General features: G+C 52.2%; 1 protein-coding gene across 4 annotated transcripts in view; it reads left to right on the top strand.

Annotated features, from left to right (window-relative positions):
* FYCO1 (FYVE and coiled-coil domain autophagy adaptor 1) overlaps positions 1–19,023 on the top strand; it is a 72,388-nt gene extending 53,365 nt beyond the window's left edge. For all 4 annotated transcript variants that reach the window (XM_054594540.1, XM_054594541.1, XM_054594542.1 and 1 more), the window contains exons 15-18: positions 91–186; positions 8,815–9,025; positions 13,585–13,694; positions 15,499–19,023. In XM_054594540.1, coding sequence (XP_054450515.1) covers positions 91–186; positions 8,815–9,025; positions 13,585–13,694; positions 15,499–15,574 — 493 coding nt within the window. In that variant the 3' untranslated portion in view covers positions 15,575–19,023. The remainder of the gene's footprint in view (positions 1–90; positions 187–8,814; positions 9,026–13,584; positions 13,695–15,498) is intronic.
* The last annotated feature ends 5,397 nt before the right edge of the window (positions 19,024–24,420 follow it).

Here is a 24,420-nt window from a genome sequence, read left to right as displayed (position 1 = left end):
ATTTTCCACGAGGTCTGAGGTTGGCTGCATGACTCCAAGACTGTGGACCGAAGGATGTGTGACCCTGTGTTCTCGTTTGTGACACTTCAGGGACACCACGTCAAACTCGCTAACTCCTGAGGACACTGAAGACGCGCCGTTGGGGCAGGATGCTGAGATCTGCTTGCTGAAGTCTGGAGAGCTGATGTAAGTGCCGGGTCCCTGGGCAGGGCTCCCGCGCTGTTGTACTTTGGGGGGAGGGGCCTGGCCTTTCCACTGCTGAGGCTGGGAAGCTCGGACTTGGACAAAATGTAGAGCAGAATAATCGCCAGTCATCTTGCTCCGCCCCGCGCCCAGCTCCGCCAGCAGCTCCTATGACCTCGGGGATCCCCAAAGCCCGCCAGCTCGGCTCCCCATTGCTGCCAAAGAGGAAGCCTAGGTCTAGGAAGGAAAGGGGACTCGGCCCCATGGGACCACTCACCGTGAAGACACAGAGCAGGCCCCTCAGCCCTTGAAGTCCTCTGTGCCCCTTTATATTCATCCCTCTCCCACAGGGATGCCCTGGAGTCTGCTTTTTGGAAAATAACTTTGTTTCGTTTTCTTATCGTGAGAGCAACACATTTTCATTGTAGAAAATTAGGAAAGGAAAGTAAATCTAGTCTTTCTATACATATACACATAATTTTTAACATACATAATCTACACTGCATTTTGCAGGCTTTTTAAACTTCGTATTGCATGAGTCCTTTCCCATAGCAACCTTTGTCCCCGGTGCTCAGTATGTTCAGTGGCTGCGTAGCTGCATAATAAGCGTTGAATAGGTCCAGTCAGCCACTGACCGGTGTTTATTCAGCACCTCCCGTGTGCCGGGAACCGTTCTAAGTCCTTAGTGCGTCAGCGAACGACACGGGGGCAGACCCCGGCCCTCCTGTTCAGCATCTAGTCCAGGGGGGCTTGACAAACGATACACGTGAGTAAGTAAATCACAGACTATGTTACAAAGTGGTGGTTGCAATGGCAAGGAAACAAAGAGCAGGGTAAGAGGCCAGGGGGACTTGCCGTTTTAGGTAGAGTGACACTAAGCAGGTAAGACTTGGAGGAGTTGCCGCGCAGATACATGAGGGAAGAGCCTTCAGGCAGAGAAAACGGTGCACAGGCCCCAGGACAGGAGGGCGCCTGGCGTGGTCAAGCAACAGGGAAGGGGCCGGTGTGGCCGAAGTAGAGAGAGTGAGGGTGGCCTCGTCAGAGGACTGGGGCATGCACACCACCTCCGACCTTGCTGGCCACCGTAAGGACTTTGGTTTTTAATCTGAGGGAAGTGGGAGTCCCCAAGTCAGGCGTGGGACGGAAGAGTGCCTTAATCTAATATACATCCAGGAGAGGACCGCTCTGGCTGCCGCGGGGGGCATGGCTGTGGAGGGTCAAGGGCAGAGTGGTTTACACTTACAGTGCGAGACCTGTGGACGCAGGCTTTCATTTAAGATCGTATTTGAACAGCAATAGCAAAGCCTTGATTTGTTTTTATTAGCATCGCCTTTGGGGAGACTGAGTATTGTTCTTTACTGAAAACATGGTATCTAGAAAGGTTAAATCCAAAGAGTGATGTGAGGGGAAGATTCTGGAACATGAAATTGTAAGATGACCCAGCATCAGTGGGGCATTCTGTCATCAACAAGTGGAAGCACACGTGGTAGTGCATTAACATTTAATGTTCCAAGAAAGACCTCTTTTCCCCAGTGAACCTCTCTCCCTACTCTCAGATTCTCTGAAAAACGTAAATATTGGAAAAGGTCTTTTATACATAATTAGAAATAATGCCCCAACTCGTGTGGCTCAGTGGACTGAGCGCCAGCCTGTGAATCAAAAGGGTACTAGTTGGATTCCGGATCAGGGCACGTGCCTGCACGGCAAGCCACGACCCCAGCTGGGGCCGCGGTGCAGGGGGCAGCCCGCAATTAGCAATAAAACTTAACACACGGAAATATGGTTTACAGAATTAAGTTTTCACAGAGGTGAGTGACTTAGATCAGAGCTGTTCTTTAGAGCACTGGGGTTTTTTAATCATTGATTAGCCTTCTTCATTAGTGTTTCTTTGGGGAGCGTTTCCATCCCTCCTCATAGCTTTGTAGACAGACAGACAGACCCCTCAGGCACCACTACTTGCCACACAGCCTTGGGCAAGTTACCTAACCTCTCAGCTCTTTAACTTCTGCCCCTGTGGTTAAGAGGACAGTAATATATTGGCTCCAGCAAAGGCACAGTTGAGCAGGTAAGACCGGCCCCAGCCCACACCAGTCCTGAGCTGTAGCCCCGAGCTAGGGTGCGGCCTCTGGAGCTGCTCAGCCACTTAGTCGAGACAGCAGCCTCTGGGAGACTCCCGCCTCAGTTAAGTTCAGCCTTGTGTCCGCTCCACACCAGGCAGGAGGTGGGCATGGTCGTGTCTATATGCAAATGAAGAGACTGGGGCTTAAGCGATGGTCAGCCCGGTGGCAGTAAGAAGAGAGGCAGGTGCCAGAGCCAGGTCCGTCTGGTTCCACACCCCATTCAGCCCATCACTCCTGGGTCCTGCAGAGGCCCGGTAAGCAGAGGAACTCACTGTCCCTGAACCCTTCAACCTTCTGGAAGACACTCTTACCCACCTCTTGGGAGTTTGACCCAGGAACACAGCCCTAAGAAGCCCTTCTCCCCAAAGCCATCACATCAGCCCTGCATTACATTAAAGAGAGTCTGGGGAGGGGATCCAAGATGGTGGTGGAGTAAGTGGAAATTGCATTCACATGCTCCCGGGACCAACCTGGAATTATGAGTAGAATATAGAACACACAGCCTGAAGTATCAACTGATGACTAGCTTAACAAAAAAGACATAACCAAGGATTTACAGAAGCCACATCAAGACTGGTACACAGGGCAGAGACTGGAAGAGGGCTGGCCCCAAAAAGGGCAGCCCTCCAGAGGGGTGTCTCAGTGGCAGAGGTTCCCCCTGAGGAGTGAGGGGTCTCAACCCTTCGTCGGGCTGCACAGCCCAGGGCACCAGAGCCAGGAGGAGGTGGCTGTGTAACCTCTGGTTGTGAAAATCAGTGGGGATTCTGTCCACCAGGGAGAGACAGGGTTCCGCTAGAACTCTGGCGCCCTCTTGAAGGTCCAGCACACAAAATCTCATATGCAGACACTTACCCTGGGCTCCAGCGGAGGGATGGAGGAGGCACTAGAGTCCTGTGAGGAGAGACTGGGGTTCGTGGATCAAGGGAGAGAGCTGAAGGGTCAGCTGCCAGGGTTCCTGTGCTGAGCCCCTCTCACCCCGCAGTGCTGTCCTTAAGTGGAGCACAGCTCTCCTAAGACAACAGCCTGGGGGAATGCAATAGCCCCAGCTTCCAGACTTCCTGTTGCCCCACATAGCAGAGGTCACGCTGAGCACACTTAGCAAAGGAGTCATCTGACTGGGAGTTGTGTGGCTCTGGGACAGAGGCAACTCCCCTCACCTTCCCCCAAGCCTGACCAGTGCTTCCCCGTCATGGTGGGGGGGGGGCAGAATCTGGGACAGGCTCAGTTGTGTAATTCTATGACGTGGTCCATTTTTCCTTAAAAGCCCAGCTTGTGCAGAACACTCCCTTCACATGGCCAAATCCTGCTCTCTTTGGGCCTGATTAACTCTGCTGGCCTCACTCTAATGGCTCCCTGAGACCCTGTACCACCACAAAAATCAACAGGTACCTGGCAGGTGGCATCTAGCCTTGGCATACCCTGGGACTTTTGCTTAGTGGCCTCAGATCCAACATTGACACCAGTCTAGTAATCACCACGCACCCCTATCTGGTGGCTGAGAACCTGCCTCATAAAACTTGAGTATTGCCAGAGGCTGTTTCACTCAAGGTTCTGACTAAGAAGCTCCCCTGGACTAGAGGCTCTGACTAAGACTAACAGGTGGCCAGAAGGCAGAGGCAAATCTCAGAGTTTTTTACTGGTGCTTTCTACCGACCTGCCCCTCGTCGTGGTGCTGGTGGAAGCCGGCCTTGGTGCACAGCTTGCTTCTTCCCACACATACCCAGGCCCAGCAGAGGCAGCCAGAAACTGGACTGGTTCGTACCTCCAAACAGGGTGCCCAGGGCCAGTCACAGGCAGTGTCCGACATTAACTGGCACCAGCGTTCCTCCCAAGAGACCTAGGATAGACACACCCAGTGGTGAGCTCCAGACAACATCAGAGCAGGATTGATAGTTTCATGAGTGGCACATGCAAAGGGACATCTTGGTAGGCACTGGACCTTGCTGAGGTGTACTCTGCTTCGTGTGGTCAGTGCTTGCACAGCAGCTCATACACTGTGGTTGGGCTCGATCCTCACAGTTAGCCAGCCTGAGGTTCAATCCCACCAATGAACAGGCAAATAGCAATCAAGATTCAGTTATTATAGGAGGGCTCACATAACCCACACAAAAGCCTTGGATCAGATGGCTTCATGTGTGAATTTTACCAAACTTTCCAAGAAAAACTCCCTCTCCTTCTCAAACTATTTCAAAAAATTTAAGAGGAGGAAAGACTACCTCTCTCATTTTATGAGGCCGGCATTATGCTAATTCCAAAACCAGATAAATATACTACAAAAAAAGAAAATTATAGGCCAATATACCTGATAGGCACAAACGCAAAAGTCCTCAGCAGAATATCAGCAAACCGAATCCAGTGGTACATTAAAAAGATGATACACCATGATCTGGTAGGATTTATTCCTGAGTCACAAGGTTGTTACAATATCCACAAATCACTTAACTGAATATACTACGTAAACAAGATGAGGGATAAAAATCATATGATTGTATCAATAGATGCAGAAAAGGCTTTTTTTTTTTTAGATTTTATTTATTTTTTACAGAGAGGAAAGGAGGGAGAGAGGGTGAGAAACATTGACATGTGAGAGAAACATCAATCAGCAGCTTCTCATACGCCCCCAACCGGGGACTTGTCCTGCTACCCAGGCATGTGATCAGGAATCAAACCAGCAACCTTTCGCTTTGCAGGACGATGCTCAACCAACTGAACTACGCTGGGCAGGGCCAGGAAAGGCTTTTGATGAAATCCAGCACCTACTTACGATAAAACCTGTCAAAGCTGGAATAGAGGGAACATATCTCAACGTATTAAAAGCCACATATGACAATGTTAAAGTCATACTGACTGGGGAAAAACTGTTGAGTTGGCCAAAAAGTCCATTTAGTGTTTTCTGTAAGATAAAAGACACATTTTTTATTTTCAAAATAACTTTATTGATTTGGATATTTTGAGTATGCCGGCTGTCTCCTGCTTTTGAATTCTAGTGGGTAGAGGCCAGGGGTGCTGCTAAACATCTTCCAGTGCATGAGACAGCCCCACAGCAAATAATTATTTGACCAAAGTGTCAAAAGTACTAGGAAACCTTGCAAACCACTTTTGACACATTTGATCGGTCACACAATTTCTCCACATACCACACAAATCTTTTTTTGCAGTTCAGCTGTGTTTTTACCTTTAATGAAATAATAAAGCATAATAATGCTGAAAAAGTTGTGTATCATTTTCCATCTTCAGTATTAAAATGGCTACACAAAAATTCAATTTTAATCTTTTTTAAGTACACCCTGATATGACAGCTGTCAACAATACAATCTAAAATAATTGTTTCACAAGGACTCATGGACAAAACCAAAGTGGGGAAGGACTGATGGCGGGAGAAGGGGGCAGGGGAAAGTGGTGGGGGGAAGGCAGAGACAAATGTATTTGGAAAAATAAATTAATTTTAAAAATTTAAAAAATAAAATAATTGTTTCAAATGAAGTTAAAGACAACTAAGTACTACTAGAGCCATCATACAGGAAAAACTAAATAAACTTTTTGGCCCATCCAATAAAAGCATGTCCCTTAAGATCAGGAACAAGACAGGGATTTCCACTTTCACCACTCTTATTCAGCCTAGTACTGGAAGTCCTACTAGCCACAGCAATCAGACAAGAAGGAGAAATAAAAGTCATCCAAATTAGAAATGAAGAGATAAAAGTGTTATTATTTGCAGAGAATCCTACATACTCCACCAAAAAACTATTGGAACTGATAAATAAATTCAGTAAAGTAGCAGGATATAAAATAAATCTCCAGAGGTAGGTTGCATTTCTATACACCAATAATGAACTCTCAGAAAGGGAAACTAAGAAAACAGTCCCATTTACAGTTGCGTCAAAAAATCAAATACCGAGGAATAAATTTAACTAAGGAGGTAAAAGACCTGTACTCTGAGAATTATAAGACACTGAAGAAAGAAATTGAAGCAGGTGCAAATAAATGGAAACATATACCATGTTCATGGATTGGAAGAATTAACCTTGTTAAAATGTCCATACTCCCCAAAGCAATCTGTGGATTCAGTGGAATTCCTACCAAGTTACCAGTGATGTATTTCACAGAACTAGAACAAATAATCCAAATATTTATGTCGATCCCCAAAAGACCCCAAATAGCCACAGCAGTCTTGAGAAAGAAGAACAAAGTTGGACTAATCACACCACCTGATATCAAACTCTACTGTAAGTCTATAGTAATCAAAACAGCACGATACTGACATAAAAACAAACGTACAGATCAATGGAACAGAATAGAGAACTCTGAAATAAACCTACACCTATATGGTCAATTAATATTTGACAAAGGAGACAAGAATATACGATGAGGTAAAGAGAGTTTATTCAATAAACCGTGTTGGGAAAATTGGACAGATATATGAAAAAAATGAAACTAGACCACCTTCTTACACCATGCAGAAGAGTGAACACAAAATGGGTTAAAGACTTAAATGTAAGACTCAATCTCACAAAAAAAAATCCTAGAAGAAAACATAGGCAATAAAATCTAGGACATTTCTCTTACTAATATTTTGTCTCCTCAGGCAAGGGACATAAAAGAAAAACAAATGGGACTACATCAAACTAAAAAGTTTTTACACAGCTAAGAAAACCTTAAACTAAACGAAAAGACAACCCACTGAATGGGAGAAATGTATTCTCCAATGATACATCTGATAGGGAGTTAATAACCAAAATTTATGAGAACTTATACAACTCAACACCGAAAAAAAAAAACCCCAATTTTAAAATGGGCAAAAGATCTGAATAGGCACTTCCAAAAAGGACCTACAGATGGCCAATAGACATATGAAAAGGTGTTCAACATTGCTAATCATCAGAGAAATGCAAATTAAAACCACAATGAGCTATCACCTCATACCTGTCAGAATGGCGGTCATCAATATGTCAACAAACAAGTGCTGGCGAGAATGTGAAGAAAGGGGAAAGCGTGTGCCCTGCTGGTGGGAGTGCAGACCGGTGCAGCCGCCATGGAAAACAGTGTGGCGTTACCTCAAAAAATTAAAAATAGAACTGCCTTATGACCCAGTGATTCCACTTCTAGGTATGTATTGCAAAGAAACCCAAAATGCTAACTCAGGAGAATAAAAGTATATGCACCCCTATGTCATAGCGACATTATTTACAATGGCTAAGCTATGAAAGCCATCCAAGTGCCCACGTATAGATGAGTAGATGAAAAAAGCTGCGATACATGTACACAGCGGAATACTCCTCGGCCATAAAAGTGATGAAGCCTTAGCATTTGTGACAGTGTTGATGGACCTAGAGGGTATTATGCTAAGTGGAATAAGGTCAGAGAAAGATACGTACCGTATGATTTCACTTAATGTGTGGAATCCAAAGAACAATATAAACAATCAATATAGAAAGCAACTCAGATACAGAGAACAGACTGACAGTTGCCAGAGGGGGACTGGGGAGAAAGGTAAAGGGATTGAGAAGTACCAATTAGTAGCTACAAAACAGTCATGGCGATGTAAAGAACAGCAGAGAGGATATAGTCCATAATGTTGTCCTAACTGCCCTGACCAGTATGGCTCAGTCAGTTGGGCGTCATCCTGCAAAGCAAAGGTTCGCTGGTTCGATCCCTTCAGGGCACGTGCCTGGGTTGCAAGTTCGGTCCCCGGTTGGGGAGCATATGAGAGGCAGCCGATCAATGTTTCTCTATCACATCCATGTTTCTTTTCCTCTCTTTCTCCTCCCCTTCCCCTCTCTCTAAAAATAAATAAAATCTTTAAAAAAAAATAATATTGTAATAAGTGTATAGTGCCATGTGGGTACCGGAAATATCAGGGAGAATACTCTATAATAAAGTACATGATTGTCTAACCATGATTGTCTAACCACTGTGCCGTACAGCTGTAACTAATACAAAACAACAATGAATGCAAACTGTAATTGGAAACAAAAATTTTTTTTTAATTGAGAAAAAGAAAATCTGGCGTATTTGCATTTAAGAAAAGTCAGAGTGCCCACTTGGAGGTTTCTGTTGAGGGGTGTGCCTTCTGCTGGTGGTAATTAGATAAAGGGGGACGGAATGGGAAAGAGAAAGGGGACGGCTCAGGAGCAGGGCGGCTCGGGCGACCGGCGGACAGCCGCGCCTCAGCACCGGCCTCCCGTCCCGGAGGGGCTGGGGCAGCTCGGGCCGGCCTCTCAGTTCCACTGCAGCTCCACACGAGCAGCGATTTTGTCATCTGTATTTTTTACTTCTGTGTCCCCAGTGCCTAGTACTGTGACAAGCACTTAGTAAGTGCTCAGAAAATGCCTGTTGGCACAAGTTTCATATTAAACTTTCTCCCATATTAAGCCCGTAGGTCAAGGTTACCCAGGGCTTATCCTCCCAAGAGCTTCAGATTCCTGGCCACGTCTGAGCCTCAACCAACCCGACTAGCAAAGGCGACTTTTACCCACTTTGATCGGGTCCCTCCCTGCATTTGCTTTTTTAGGATAAAAGTTCCTTTCACAGTGGAAGAGATCGCCAGCTTCGGGGACGGCAACAGGGAGCTGTTTGTGCGGTCCAGCACCTACAGCCTCATCCCCATCACCGTGGCCGAGGCGGGCCTCACCATCAGCTGGGTCTTCTCCTCCGACCCCAAGAGCATCTCCTTCAGTGTGGTCTTCCGGGAGGCAGAGGACACACCACTGGATCACTGTAAGGTAAGGCCGGGTCCCTGCCAGCGGGCCCTTCTCCCGCCTCAGGACGCCTGGGCAGGCCTTTCTTGGAATATTCTGGAGCCCAGCTGTGAGAGAGACCCCAAGAGAAACGACTGTAGGAGAACGCCTGGGGAGTGTTTTTGAACCGACTGCGAGGCCACACCCCAGGCCACTAAATCAGAATCTCGGTGGCTAGGCTGCAGGCATCCCTGGTGATCCCTGTGAGCAGCCAGGGGTGAGGACCACTGCACTGCACTCAGGGGGGGAAGCCGGTGTGAGGACGGCTGGGGCAGAGTCCGGAACCGAGGCAGGCGGACAGGCCCCGCGGTGGCTGATTGAGTGTAGGCTGAGGCAGGGGGTCGGGATCCGTGCCCACTCCCCCGCAGGGGAAGGGAGGGTGCAGGGGCTAGTGGACGAGAGCCGGTTTGGGTGGGAACCCAGTTCCACTTGAATCACCAAGTGGAGGGAACGGTCAGGACAGTGAGACACTGGATAGGAGCTCAGGGAGGAGCCCAAGCCCTTAATATGGTCGCCCAAATCTCCACTTTCCAAAAAGACAAGAGTCAGGCTAGAGGAGAGCGCTTGAAGGTCACGTGAAACAAGATACTATCCATTTATCCCTCATGCGTGTGGCCCACAGGGCACCCTGAGGGGCTCGGGGTGAGGGCAAAGGAGCACCCGGCCAGCTCGGCTCCGTCGCAGCAGCTACTGCTCCCGCACCACGTGCCATGGGGAGGGGCGTCTGGGTTTGCTCACCCGCCATCCCTGTCCTGCTCGTTGTAGAGATTGCTTGCCCCTTTTGTGCTCTTAGATCCACTCCTAGAATGTCGTTCTAGCCTCCCTGAGTTGGCTGTGTTTATTGGGGTCTCATGTTCATTCCTACCTGAACACTGCTCTGCCCTCTCATCCTTGCGGGGGTCACAGCTGCGCCACCCACCTGGCTTTGGGGCCCCTCCTTCCTGAGAGGCCATGAACCCCTACCGCAAGGCCTGAGGGCGTGAGGTCCGAGAGCACGCTCAGGGGGTGCCGTTGCTCTGTGTGCAGATGAGGAAACAGGGGCAGAGTGAGTTCACGGAGCAGCAGTGAAGCTGGCGCGCTTACCAGCTCCGCCCGACCCCCGTGCTGCCAGGAGCTCCTGGCAGCGCCTCAGCTGTTTGCCCTGCCCTTTCCAGTGCCCAGCAGGCGCCTTGCACTGCGACCTCCCAGCCTCGATGCTGGTGGCCAGCAGGGAGGAGGAGATGGAGGGGGTGACTAAATCGGGCGTCCAGGCCTTTCCCATTCCACCTGCCCACACGTGGCGGAGCCATGGCTCTCTCTCTTCCCTTGCTCAGTCGCTCACCTGCCAAATCCTCCTGGCCTTCGGACCGTTGTGGGGTTCCTACCGGAAATCAGGAGCCTGGGGACCTGGAGGAGCTGTGCTCACCTCTGGCTTCCAGGCGCCTCCTGAGCAGGGGTCATGACCACAGTGTCTTTCCCACAGTGGACGCCAGGGGGCAGAAGGAGCCCATCTGCAGGGTGAGCGAGCCGCCGGGTGCTCAGGTGCTCCTTTGCCTTCAAGGGCCCACTCTCGCCAGCCAGCTGTGGGCGGAGGTGGTTATTTCTGCCTGAAGTCCCCAAACAGGTGCAGCCTGGGAAGCCTGTTTCCAGCACGCATCTGCCCCAGGGACTCCCTGTGTGAGCCCCTGACCTGCCTGGGTCCCACAGGAAACAGCGGGGTGCGGGGTGACACCGGAGACACAGACACAGGAACTGCACACGAATTTGCAGTCTGTTCCCAGACGTTTACTGAGCCTCTGCTGTGCACTGGGCTCCGTAGGGCCCACTGGGGATAGAGAGAGAAGGGACAGCATGGGACCTGCTGTTGGGGAGCTCCCAATATAACCAGAGACCCTTGTAGAGAGGCAGCTGCGATCCCACATGGCGAGTGTCATAATCAGCCCTGCCTGGGAGCCGGTGAGCAGGGCAGGAGGGGCAGCACAGCAGCAGGCCAGCCCCCGCTCTGGTGGCACCTGCCAGGCACCTCCCACCCTGGGCCACCCTCTCTCCAGGGCAACTTCCTCCGAGCCCAACACCAAGCTTGGAGGCTGAGTTTGGGAAGGCATCTGATAAAAGGAACGGCCCACCAACGACTTGAGGCCACCCATGCGCAGGACACAAGCCCTGCCCGCTCTGGGCAGCGGGCCCCTGTTTGGCCCGAGAAGCTCAGTGTCCTGCCTGCGGCCACAGAGGGAGTCGGGAGGAAGCAGGACTGGGAGCCAGGACCTGCAACCTTTTACTTTGTAAATAGCTTTATTGAGACATAATTCACACATTTAAAATACACAAGTCTTTCTTACTTGCTGTGTACTCACAGAGTTGTGCGACTGTCCCCACCACCTACTTTTAGGTCATTTTCATCATAACCCCTCCCCCAAAATCCCCAGAGCCGCGAGCAGCCATCTCCAGCCCCCACCCCGAGCAACCGCTGGCCACTTTCTGTCTTTCTGGACTTGCCTTATCGGGACCTGTCATGTGACTTGAAGCTGACAGGATGTGGCCTTTGTGACTGGCAGCTTCCATTCAGCTCAGAACCCTTGCTTTGAACCTGGACCCCAAGCCGCTGGTGCCCATAGAGAGATCAATGAAACGCCTGGCTCTGCTTTGCAGACATGTGGCATGAATCAGGGCACGGCCACTCAGGCCCGGAGGCCTGGGGAGACGTCCCCAGGGAGCACAGCAGAGCCCTGCCTCTCCCAGGTGACGGCCAGTCATCTTCCTGTCCCCTCAGTGGCACGAGCTCTGACACCAGGACCGTTATGAATGTCCCCTGGACACTTTTGGGTTTTTATTTAAAATAAGGAGAGAATTTTACATATTTGACCATGGTAGGAAAGCAGCAGCTGAAATGAACAAAATCCCTATAAAATGGAATGTTTGAAAGAAATGAAGAGTATTATTCGAAACAGGCTCTTCAGAGGACCTATTTCGTGAGCTCTCGGTTGTTGCTCTGTAATCAAGGTGGTGACTGAGGGCGGGAGGCACCTTTTACTCCAGCAGCCCCTTCCTGCCTGTGCTCGCAGGAGTGTCGCAGGCCAGGCGCAGAGGTTGTAGGTTGGGGACCACAGAAGCAGACCCCGCCACTCAGCTTCCCAGGACTCTCAGTCCCCGGCGGAATTAGAGTATCATTGAGCATTAATGAACTTAAGGAGATAACCTGCACAAGGAGCTGCCACAGAGCTCACCCAGAGCGGGTGCTCCTGCACCTCTGCCCTCCGGGTGCGCCCTGGGCGCCCCTCCTCCCTCGCCACCACCAGCTTCCAGCCGCAGCAGAGGCTGTGGGGCCAGGGACGCGCCCTCCCGGCTCGCCTGCTCCCTCCCGTGCCTCTGGGATCTCCCTTTTGATTCCTCTTTGACTTGTGTTATTTAGAAGTGTGTGATTTCGTTTCCAAATACTTGGGGATTTTGTAGAGATCTGCTCTTTATTTTTAAGTCAATTCCATTGTCAGAAAACACACTTTGTATAACTTGAATCCTTTTAAATGTAAGTTGCCATTGTTTTTAACAGCCTGGTAGAATGTGACCTGCCTAGTGAACATTCCAAGTACCTTTGAAAAGAATGTGTGTTCTGCGCCTGTTGGGTGGAGTGTTCTGTAGTTATCCATTACTTATCAAGTAACGAAGTAACATAGCTACCAAGTCTACTTATTCCCTCAGTTATTGAAAGATACTGAAATATCCAACGGTAATTGTGAATATATTCTATTTCTTCTTGTAATTCTACTGCTTTTGCTTCCTGTGTTTTCAGGCTCTGTCATCAGGAGTATAAGTGTGTAGGATTGGCGTGTCCTCTTGATGGACTGGCGTCTTTATCATTATGAAACTCTCCCAGGCTATATTATTTGGTACACTATTTACTTTGACATTAATATAGTCCATCTAGCTTTCTTTTGGCTAGTGCTAGCATGGTGCATCTTTCTATATCCTTCTACTTTTAACCTATTGGTATCTCTACATTTAAACTGCGTCTTTTATAGGCATGTGTATGGGTCTCGCTGCTCCCCAGCCTGATGACCTGTGCCTTTTCCCGGGTATGTTCAGGCTACTGACATGTAATGTGATTATGGGCGAGGGTAGGTTTGAGCACAGCATCTCCCTTTTTGTTTTCATGCGTCCTATCTGGTGGTGGTTTCCTTTTCCCCTCAAAGCCATGAGCTAAGGCAGTTGTCAGCCTGACCTTGTTCTCCCAGAGACCGCTGTCCTTCATCACCTCATGTCCAGTGTTTTGAAAACTGTTGTTTTGTATAAAACTGGGGCCAACAGGAAACAGACAGACAGGTGGATTTTACCCCCAGCTTCCTAAAGCCAGAAGGGGACTGCTTCTCCTGCTGGTGGGGCGTTCTGGCCCCGGTCAGAGGCGGCTGGGGGACCGCTCTTTTGAGATGGTGACTAGTTCTTGATTCCGGATGAATCCGTGCCTACGCCGCACTGCACGTTACCAGCAAACCCAGGGCCCGTGGAAGGCACCCCGCCACTGCCTGGGGCCCTTTCAGGCCCGTGACGCCGCCGCCCTGCTCTCCCCCCAGGTCCTCATCCCCACGACCCGCTGCAGCTCCCACAAGGAGAACATCCAGGGCCAGCTCAAGGTGCGCGCGCCAGGCATCTACATGCTCATCTTCGACAACACCTTTTCCAGGTAGGGCCTCCTCGCTCGTCAGCATCGCCCTGGCCACCTGCCACCTCCTCGCAAGAACAGAGGTGGACGCTCAAAAACGATTATTTAGATTACTTAATTGTCATTAATTTATTATGAGCAGCTCTGGGATGTTAGACCCCTATACTATGGGGTTCCAATGTCTGTTATCAACTTTACAACACACAAGCGAATACTTACACACTTAGCGCAGGTCGGGTGTGTTGTCAGCCCCCCACACGTTGACTCGCCTGAGCCCCACGGCGCCCCCATGTCGTGGGGACCGTCTTTCTCCTCATGTTATTGCTAAGGGGCTGAGGGCCAGAGGGGTAAAAGAGTGACTCTTCCAAGCCGCACACCTAGTGGCGGGGCCAGATGTGAACACAGGCGGCCTAGCCCCAGGCTCTGGACTTGCCCGCACACTCTCCTGCCTCTCCCTGACGTCCAGGTTCCCCGTGCTGGGCCCAAAGAAAGGCTTGTAAATGCAGTGGATGGGCAGGTGGATGAATGAGAGAGAGAGGAATAAAAGAATGAAGGCTAAGGCGAGAGAACAACAGGACCAGGCCTGCGAGGTGAAGCCCCTGCCCTTGGTGTCAGGGAGCGGGCGCAGCGCACGCCGTCTCCGGGCAGCGCCGTGTCAGTGCCAGACCAGGTCCAGCGGCGCAGGGCCTGGGGGCGGGGCGGGGGGAGGTGGGGAGACCAGGCTGGAGGGGAGCCCAGGGAGGGAAGTGGGAGAGAGGCAGTGTTGGGTGTGCATCTACCATAAGCCGGGGCTCCTGGGGACGCGAGACAGGGGAGCGTAAGGTTACTGGTGCCTGTCCCTCTGACGTTCTCTGGCTTCAGCATGAGCCCTTAATTGGGGCTGCCTCTTTATGAGACCTGGCTTATCGGCCCCCAGCCACATCTTCTCTGAGTGGTGCCCCAAGCTAGTGGCCACATCCCCCGATGTGGGCACCCTTCCCAGTCCCCTTGGGCTCTTAGCAGAATGACTTGAAAGGATGCTCCAGGGAAAAGCTGTGCCATCCCCTCACCGTCGCCAGGCCTTGAACCCCCAGGGCTTGTGGCCAAGGGCGTCCACTGACAGGGTGGGAGGGTGACATTCCCACCCTGCCCCACTCCTACACGCCCCCGTGACCATGAACACGCCCGGAGTGGGCAGGACTCAATGGCACAGGTCCAGTATGGCCCATGCGATGCCTCCCGAGGGGGCAGGGCTCGGCCGGGCCCCGGCTCTGCTCTCTCCTCTGCGGGCCTTACCTGAGCTCCAGTTCCCTCTGCAGTGACCGTGAGCATTGTCACTGCATCACGGAGCCTCGCTGTGAGCTGACAGGCCAGGAAGGGGCATGTTGAAGGCAGAGCGCAGCTCAAGCCCCAAGCCAGCTCCCGGTTGAAGGCAAAGGTGGCGGTGGTGCCGTGGCCAACCCTGCCTTCGCCTGTTGAGTCTGTTCACAAAGATGGTGGCAGAACAGACTTGGGTGCCCAGTCAGAATGAGTCCCACCCTCGCCTCACCTTACAGCACCGGCCCCATCCACACTCCGCTCCTGCCGTGGAGCACAGACCATCCAGGCCCCCGAGCCCCACCAGGCCTTTTCAGAGCCGCAGAGAAGGAGGGAGGGGTGCACAGCGTGGGACCCAGTGGGTGTTTCTGCACCCAGGCCCCAGGAAAGCCCATGGTGATGTCCCAAGACCCCCTGCTTCTTGGCAGGAAGAGAACTCGGCTGGACGGACAGGAAACAGGGTGAGGGGCCAGGCCTTTGCAGCAGACCTCTCGGCTCTCACCCTCCTTTTCCATTTCTGTTTCCTCAGGTTTGTCTCCAAAAAAGTATTTTATCACTTGACGGTTGACCGGCCAGTGATCTACGACGGAAGCGATTTCCTATAGCCTCAAGCACCTGGATTTTCAGTGTCACTTTACCCACAAGAAACACTACTTTTCTCACCTGTCACATAAAACACTAAAACAAAAGCAAACAACAAGAAAAAAACCACCCGCTCCAAAGCCGATCAGCTATGCAACTTCGGGCGACAGGCCCTTGCTGCTCCTCAAAGCGGCACAGCTCTGAGCGGTGGGCGCTCAGTGCCACGTGCTGACACGTTTGGCCTGGGCTCCCAGGGGCCCTAGCAGCGTTTCCACTGGCTGGGGACCTGACCGCCCTCACAGCCAAAGGCGTGCTCTGCCGAAGGGTTACACAGTCCCAAGGACATAGTTGGTTCCAAGGCCCCTGTAGAGAGTTTCCCAGGCCAGGGGTGACACCAACGCCTGTCCTTGGAGCAAGCGCCCTGCTCTGCCCCGCCTAGACCCTCGCACCCTGGGCGACCGGGTGCCGGGATGCCCTCGCCGGACCCTGTGAGGTCTGCAGGCCCTCCCAGGACACGAGTCACAGTGCCCTGGGGCCCCCCCGAGACCTCAGCCAGCCTCTTCCCATCACGCTCCTGTCTCTTTCTGCCCCAGTGAGTTTGCGGTTGCTCCCGAACTCAGCAACTTCGGAAGGGCCTCCAACTGCACCTTCCTCCAAGCCCTGTCTGGGCGGTTCTGTCCTCGGGCAAAGGCCTTCACTTACCCAGGCTTCTCCTCTGTTCAGAACATCACCCTGGGAGTCAGAACTGAAGATAAATCAGGAAACAGCCCATTAGGCTCAGAGCCGCAGTGGCTGTCTTCACGCAGTTGACGAAAGCCAAATGCTGGCCGACAACGGTGCCATGACCAAAAGGTAGCATCGTGCCGTGGCCTTGAGGTCCCGCTTCTCAGCGGGTGACCTGTCTATGCTTATAGAAGTAAGGGCTTCCGCTTCACCTGCAGGCATGTTCGCCAATGACCATGAGCAGGATGAGAGCCACTCTCAGTAAGCCTTTGATAACGCAAGTGTAAGCAGGGGCGATTCAAGAACCTGCTCTTCACCTTTTGGTCTCAACTCCCCACCGGGGGTTCCCTGGCCCCAAACCTGCCCACTTCCTGCTGCTCAGCCTACGCTTGGCAACCAGGAGCCACCTCCCCAGGGGCCAGATCAATCCTGTTTCCTTTCGCGGACAAGAAGGAGATAATCTCTCTGTTCTCTGGCCCTTTTCCTGTCACAGAAAGTCACCTTTGGTGGCCTCTCTGTGACTGTTCAGGTCTGAGTGCTGGGCCCGGGCAGTCTTCCAGGTGTGCTGGTGACCGAGGCAAGTCACAGCGTCCCAGGGCTTCATTTTGTCATCTGCAAGTCTGGTCGGGCTGGTTTTGAGAGCTTAGGACAGGCTGGGGCCCCAGGCTAAGTCCAGCACAGGCTCCCGGGGCTCTGGCACCCGCAGAGCGCTCCTGGGGGCCGGGGTGGAAGGAAATGACTTTTGCAATGGACTCGGGCCCCTCATTCAAACAGGAGACGGACGCTTCCTGTTCGTTTAAATGGGGACTGGTGAACAGAACCTTCCAGAGAAAAGCCGGGCCTCATGCTCACTCATGGGAGCAGCCTCTCACAGGAAGCCATCTGAGTCTCGCCTCTCCCACTAGCCACGGGCCTGCTGGTGCTCAGCACCGAAAGAGAAAACGCCCCGGCCCGCGGAGACTGCATAGCCTCATGCTGGTCTCACCACATGAAGGGAAATTACAGTTAAAAGAGAACCCAACACAGCCAGGCACCTTGTGAGTACTTAGCTTTCTCAGGAAACAAGCTCTGGCTGATGGCTTCCCACGGGCGTCGCGGCCACCTGTGGCTAGAACCAACCTCTAGCGAACAGCTGATGAGCGTCCTGCGAAAGGCCTGGGACATTCCATCTGCCCGGGGTCCTACTGCAGCTTTAAAAACCACTTGGCTCTTGGACCCAGAGCCACCACTGGAAAGCGGGGCCCCCGTGGTGCGCGCCCCTGCGCCGTCGGCTACAGTGAAGCAAGAGGGCCTTCGCGGCACTCGGAGGACTGCCCGATCCCCGTGGTCACGTCCTGCCTCTGTAGCTTGTTTATTTGTTTGTGCTGGATGGACTCCTGTCCTTTGTTATTTTGCTGTGTGAGCTCGAGTTTGCTGTGCACTCCACAGCTAGAGAACATCTTGCCCTATTTAAGTGGCTTGTATAAATAGCTTTATCATTTGAAATAGGTCCCAAACTTGACAGAGGTTTTGGGGTTGGGGCACCCTTTAAAAATGCAAATGACAATGAGGAACTATTGAAGGGAGTAGCCCAACCAGTAGACAAAATGACACTAGAAATCAATGACGAGGAAACATCCGGGGGATCCCAGATCACTAAGACACTCACGCAGCCCCACGATGGCCCACGGCCACCGGAGTAACAGTCACTTTTTTAGCATTGACGCTGGCCGTCTTGTTCATCGCTGCCTCAGAAGCCACTAAACTTCAGTTGGGGCGTGGCCTCTGTCAGGCCCACTCACCCGCAAGGAAGTGTGTGTGGGGTGGAGCACGGCCTCTGCAGAGCTCTCCGGACAGCGGGCCGACTGGGCCAGGAGCGGACGCCGTTCCCAGGCAGGATTCTGGACGTGAAAAGCCCCGCGGGGTTGGAAAGTAGAAATACAAAGCCACGTAATATAATTCAAAAATAAAGGGGGTGGTTTTTCTGGACATTTGTCACCCACCTAAGATGGCAAAGCCATTCTAGACTCGCATGAAAGGAAGTCCCCCGTTTGGGGATGAAGACGTAGAGTACTGTATCTCACGGTACTGGCTAGATGTCCTCTCCTGTAAATTTTAGAGCAGTTTCATTGAGTGAGAGTCCCATCCTTGGCTCAGGGGTGTTGAGAGTCAAAGCACAGAGAAGCCATTGGTGGCGCGTGGAGCCTGGGCTCGCCCTTCGCAGGGACTGTGGAGGCAGCCATCCGCCACGACAGAGCAGGCAAAAAGCACTTTTTAGTGGAAACTTGGGTGAATTTTTCTCATTTCACTGTGATTCTTTCAAGGAGATGGGAAAGGCTGAATAGAGCTTTTCCTCTTAATCACTTTTTTAAAATAATGAAGTAGATCTTTGAATTTTGGGAGACATTTCTGATTTAAAAAAAAGAAAAAAGGCTTACGTAGAACCTTCTGATGAGCCATCCAGAGACACCCCTGCCTCTGGTGGCTGCAGCAGCCAGGCCTGCCCTGCACAGCTTCCTATCGGAATTGCACTTGAACTGACTAGTCCTCACTTCTCGCGGCCTTATGGGATAGTGGGTCTGGGACCCCAGTCCATCCTTATCTGCCAAAGAATGACCCAGAAGCACATCAAACGCCAACACCCCACCTGCCCGGTGGAGGTGAAAACCTGTATCCCAAAACATTTCTTTATAGCATCTGCTGCACCATTTGGAAATGTATTTTTAACCTCAGGATTTAAATAAACACTATGACATTGAGAGTGGGGTCATCTTTCTTTCCGTGGGAGCATAAGGCGCGAGTGAAGTTGCCCAGACCAGAGTCGGAGCTGAGCTGCCCTCCAGGGACGCAGAGGGCTGGAGGGAGCCAGCAGACGTGCTGAGCCATCGCCGCCTGGCCTGCCATCTGGGTACTCGCTGCCCCACTCTGAGGCGGGTGTTCTGACCCGTCCAAGCCAGCACGCTGTGCCAACCCACCGCCCTCCACCAAGTGAGCTGTCCTCAGCCCCAATGTCCCCAGCCCTTCTGTGGTGCTCAAAGAGCACTGTGAGCAAAAAGCAAACTTATGATTTACTAGAGTAGTGAGGTTGGGGAGAAGGTTGCAGATGGCCTGAACCCACAATTAGTCCCCTTGTGGTACAAAGCTGGGCGAGACCACCAGCCCGGGCAGCCGGAGAGGGAGGAGCCCAGGCTCCCCGTGCTGACACACAGGGCTCTCGCTGGGTCAGGCCGGAGTGGCACACCCAGTCACTCCTGGACCAGTCAGACTGAGGTCAGGCCGGGCAGTCTGTCACACCTTGGACTCCGCATCCGGGGGTGCCGGAGCACCTTCCCTGAGTTCCCTGTGCCTCGCAGAACACCTCCCCACCCCTCCCCTCCACCTCCCTCCTGCAGTACCCCCAGATCTTCGTGCAGCCTCTTCTTTCATCAGTAATTCAGGAATAAGTTACCCTGTCTGCATCCATGTTCTCCCTGGCTTCGTTCTTCTCCATCTCCCTCCTTTCCCTCGCCCTCTGAGCATCGAGCACTGTGCCAGCCAGGAGACTGATCCACAGTGGCTGACTCCTTAAGGACATGGGTCGGTACCAATGCCTCTGTCAGCTAGAGGCCCTCCGCAGCCCCGCTGGCCAACTTGGCCAGAGACAGAAGCTCCTGGAACTCCGGTGGCAGAGAAAGACCAAGGGCGAGGCTGCAGGAGGCCTGAGGAGCATAGGGGTGAGCTGAGCACTCTCGGGCTCCTCCCCCTGCACCCTAATTAATGACGCCCTCAAACCAAACCTGGCACTGTCCAGCGACCAGCTAGAAGTAACCGAAGATTGGTTCACCCAATGCCCAAAACAGCCCAGAGAAGCGTTTCTTGGCTAATAGAACAGCCGCTCCAGGGACTTAGTGGCTTTGCAGTCAAGGAGCTGGAAGACACAGATGTGCGTGCGGTATCTGGGGCTGTGATCCGGGGGCCTCCGGGTCAGAATCCCCGTCATGCCTCCCCGCCTGCTAAACCGCTGAGCAGCGGAGGTGCCGGGGTCCGTTCCGGCTTCCCCAAGCCCCGTGGTCCATCCCGGCTCCTGGCCCGACGCTGTGCCGCCCGCACCATGGCACGGCAGGGACCGCGCGTCCTCCGGCCACATCAGCCCTTGGGGCCGGAGGATGTAGCGGTCCCCCTGGTGACTCAGAAGGACGCTCTCAGCAAGGTCAGCCTTTTCAGTCTGAAGATGCGTGGGAGAAATCCAGTGAGGGAGCTCACCACCCACACATCTGAAAAGCAAATAGTTGGTGAGACCAGTTTGCCGGAGATGAGAAAGCGGACTTTTTTGGAGGGAACAGCTGAAGCTAAAGTGATACAAAAAAAAAACAAAAAAAAAACCAGGGGGCAGGCACAGCTATTATGAAAGCCGCTCACAGTGGATTAGGGTTGAAAGAAAGTCTAGCCTTTTACTTTTCCCACGCCCCACTGGCTTCTGAAGAAAGATGGCGAAGCTGAGCAGAAGTGCCACTCCCCACTCTGGCCTTTGATGTGTGTGTCCCCCCCATCTCTGTGGGAGGCCCGAAACTGTGGTTTCCTCCCACCTTCAGTCCTGTGCACTGAGGTTATCGCAGGGCGGGCGGCCCCCTCTGGAGCCTGGAATGAATGGCCTCTTGGCTAAAAAGGGAGCCGAGTGAGACAGGCCCCCGGACCTAAGATGCGTGAGGGCCCTTTCTGAAAAGAAGGCCTCATTTCCTGACCCGGTTGGGCTTTGGGCCCGTGGCTCCATGGACTCATGAGAGACATGGAGATTTCAGGAGTGCCTCCCCGGCTTCCTGCTCCCAAGGGGCCAGGCTGGGCCATGAGAGAGAAGGAAGCCACGGCCTGAACCTCTGCCGGCCAGGTCAGTGGGGTAGGCGCGGTCTTCTCCCTGGCGGGTAAGGGAGAGGGAGGGGGTGAGCTATAAGGATGGGAGAGCAAGGAAGGGGTGCAGAAAGAGAGGTAGGCAGGAAGGGCCCTCCCCAAGGCTTCCTGCGGGGCTGGACTGCAGGCTAGGTTAGCAGAAGTGGCCCAACTCAGTGGCAGAAAGGAGCAGTGGGGAAGGGCAGAGCTGGCGGGGCCCAAGCCGACCACCCCATTCAGTGGAGGCAGCACGTCAGCGGCTTCGTGACCTGGACCGTTTACCGAACAGCAAAGGCAGTGATTGCAGGCATGCACAAGACAGCCCGGCGTGTTGCACCGACGCTGACGTGGCTTCGAGGCCTTGCGCCCTTTCACAGAAAGGCACTGGGAAGCAGCAGCACTGACATTCCTCCCGAGACGCCTTGGGACAAGAGACGGGGTCCGTTTGTGGAACCAAAAGTCTTTGTAAGGACAGCCCTCTCCGCAGCAAGGACCCCCACTGAGCAGTTGGGCGTTTTCAGGAAGACAGCCGTACCTTCCTACCCGGAGATGTAGATGTGGGATCGGGACAGAGGGTCCATCTCAGGTCGGCCCGGAGCCTCCTGAGTGACAGAGGGTGCAGACGTCAGGCCACCGATGTCAGGAAAAACCCAAGACAGACCCAGGGCTCAGTTTCACTCCAGAGTCAAGCTGTTCATTTAGTGTCGGGAAACATAAAGCCTGTACCAAAGAGTGTCTTAAAAGACAGTTCTCTCCTTCTGGCTACGTGGGGGCCTATGACAGTGCAGATTCATGGCGCCGCCCATGTCACGCCTGGCTCCGCAGCTCTGGCCCTTCTGCAAGCCCACCAGGTGATCCTGGCAGAGGCGACCTGTGGACACGGCGAGAAGGGCCTCGAGGGCAGCTGCTGTGTCACCGCTTTGGTTAAAACTTGAGGACAGAGGGGAACATGAGCTAATGGATCTTTTTCCTAATTTAACTCTACCAGCGACCGCGAAGTCTTAGAACCGCTGGGATGTAACGGCGGAAACTCCGTTCTCAGAGACCTTTCTAACCGGATGGCGGGTGGGAAACTGTTCTGCAGGTAAAGTCTCTCTGCAACCACATTTTGTTTTAATGGCTGGTATTTATATTCAAGGGGCATGTTGCCACCTGGCAGATTGCTTGTCAATGGAAAAAGTCCCTTTCCACGAACCCAAAATTGTTCCATTCATGCCCAAAATTTAAGAATCAGAGGAAGAAATATGACTTTGATGCCCATGGGTGTAGGTTGGGGGATGTCAGGTTAGACGTGGGCTCCTAAGCTGGTCCATCCACAGAATTGCGCGGCTCTGAGTGTGCCTGGGGGGATGGCATCTTTCCCCTAACTTCTAACTAAAATTCAGGTCTCCTCTCAGTTAGGAATGTAGACAACATTAGCAAGACCTGTGACTTTGTCACCAGTGGAAGTGACAGATGTTTTCATGTTATACGAAAGCTGTAGAAGACTCTCCAATATCAGTTAAGCTCATCTCCACTCAGAAAGGAAGGTTGGCATTACACCTGCTGGTAGATTTCATTTAATGCGCCAACAAAGAGGACCCTGTGGTACTAGTTCGTAAATGTGTTTTAATATTTAGGGGGTTATATTTCAATATAATTGGCTCCCTTTGAAATCCGACCTATTTTATTCATTTTAAAACATTCTGAGATAGAAGCTACAGGCTTTGTCAGGTTGCCAAAAGGGACGCGAGACATACACACAAAAAGGATCATTGGCTTGGAGGGAAGACTAGAGAAGGATTGGGGCAGCACTGGTTACAAATGGCAATCGTAGCTTGTATAACTCACAGGCTCCTGCCATAGGTCAGCCAGCTGTTGCAGATGAGGAAACCGAGGCACAGGGAGCGGCAAGGCTGAGCCATTTGGAGAATATGCTGTTCCTGAAGCTCATGGCTGTGTGTGCGACTGTCTGGAAACAATTCTCCTCCCACTGGACCACACATTATCCAATGACCTTTTTAAGCCTCCTGTAAACCAGGAATTGCCAGGCCAGGACGGGACAGACGACGACTTTGCCTGGGCTCTGACCTTGACTCTGTGGTAAGCTCCAGCATAGGAGGCCAGCTCAGATTTGGAAAACCAAGCACACCCGCTCAGAGGTCACACGCACGGAACGTGTGGCAGCTCTTCATTCACTGACTCTGAAAGTCACTGGAAGTGTCCAGAGCGCTCATCCTCCACAGCAGCCTCTGCTGGGCATTTAAGCCCATCATGGAAACACCATGTGTAACCACCACCTGCGGTGGCGATGGCCTCCAGTGACAGGCGACCAGGTCACAATGGCAGGTGCTCGCGGGGGCTGGTTGCTTCCTCATGCAGGGCTATTTTTATCAACCACTGTGTGCCAATGGAGGGGGTTGTAACCACGCACCTGTCCCACAGGGGGCGGCCGGCAGCCGTCTGAGCCCCTCCCCAGGCCGTGGCCAGCCCACTCGAGCCAGCCCTCCCTGGGTAGCCGCTCCCCCCAGCTGCCTGTAGCAACGGGACGGCATTACTGCCCCACGGTAGTAATAAACTTTTCTGGTAGCTGATTTCTGATACCTGAAGTACAAATTTGACAAAATGATTTAATTTTAAATTTTAACACATTTATTCATTCAACATACTGTGTCTACAACATGCAAAGCACTGAGTGTGGGCCGACAGTGTCTGGCACGTACGCCAGGTCAGGAACACTCCCAAAGCCGCTTGTCCAGAAGTCACCCGAGGAGCTGCCGTGTGCGCCGCTTGCTGGCAAACCCACGGATAGGCCAGAGGGGGGCACCAGCCTCGGGGTTCTCGGTCCGGAAAGGAAAATCAGATGCTCCGTCTGGGCACGTGGCAAAGCTGGTGGTTTACGTTGGAAATGGCACCGGACTCGCCAGGGAAAACTTGGGAAGTAAGTTTGACCAGAGGAGACAGAAAAATGTGTCAGCCAAGGTGGTTCCCAGGTATGTTGGAGATTTTTTATTTCCTTATCTCAATCTCTTACCCTTCATACTCTTCATGTGGCTATTTAATCTGCACTGCACACACAGGGTGAAGAAAGTGATTGGCAATGGATATTCTTAATGTACATTACAAAAAACTTTTCCAGTTTACCTAAAACTAACATAATATTGTATGTCCACTGTAATTAAAAGTATACTGTAAAAATTTTAAGCACTTTTCTAATATATAAGATGTTTTCAAATGTGATGCGTTTGCCAAATAGCTTTAAAAAAAAAGATACAAAGAAAAAAGAATGGCATTACCTTGTTTTCAGCCTAAGCTCTAAGTTGAA

This window comes from Pteronotus mesoamericanus, unplaced genomic scaffold, assembly GCF_021234165.1.
Source record: "Pteronotus mesoamericanus isolate MK-2021 breed Mesoamerican mustached bat unplaced genomic scaffold, CSHL_Meso_final scaffold_533, whole genome shotgun sequence".
In the NCBI taxonomy this organism is placed as follows: Eukaryota; Metazoa; Chordata; class Mammalia; order Chiroptera; family Mormoopidae; genus Pteronotus; species Pteronotus mesoamericanus.
Note: the sequence above shows the minus strand (reverse complement) of the source record. Positions and strands in the feature narration are given on the sequence as shown.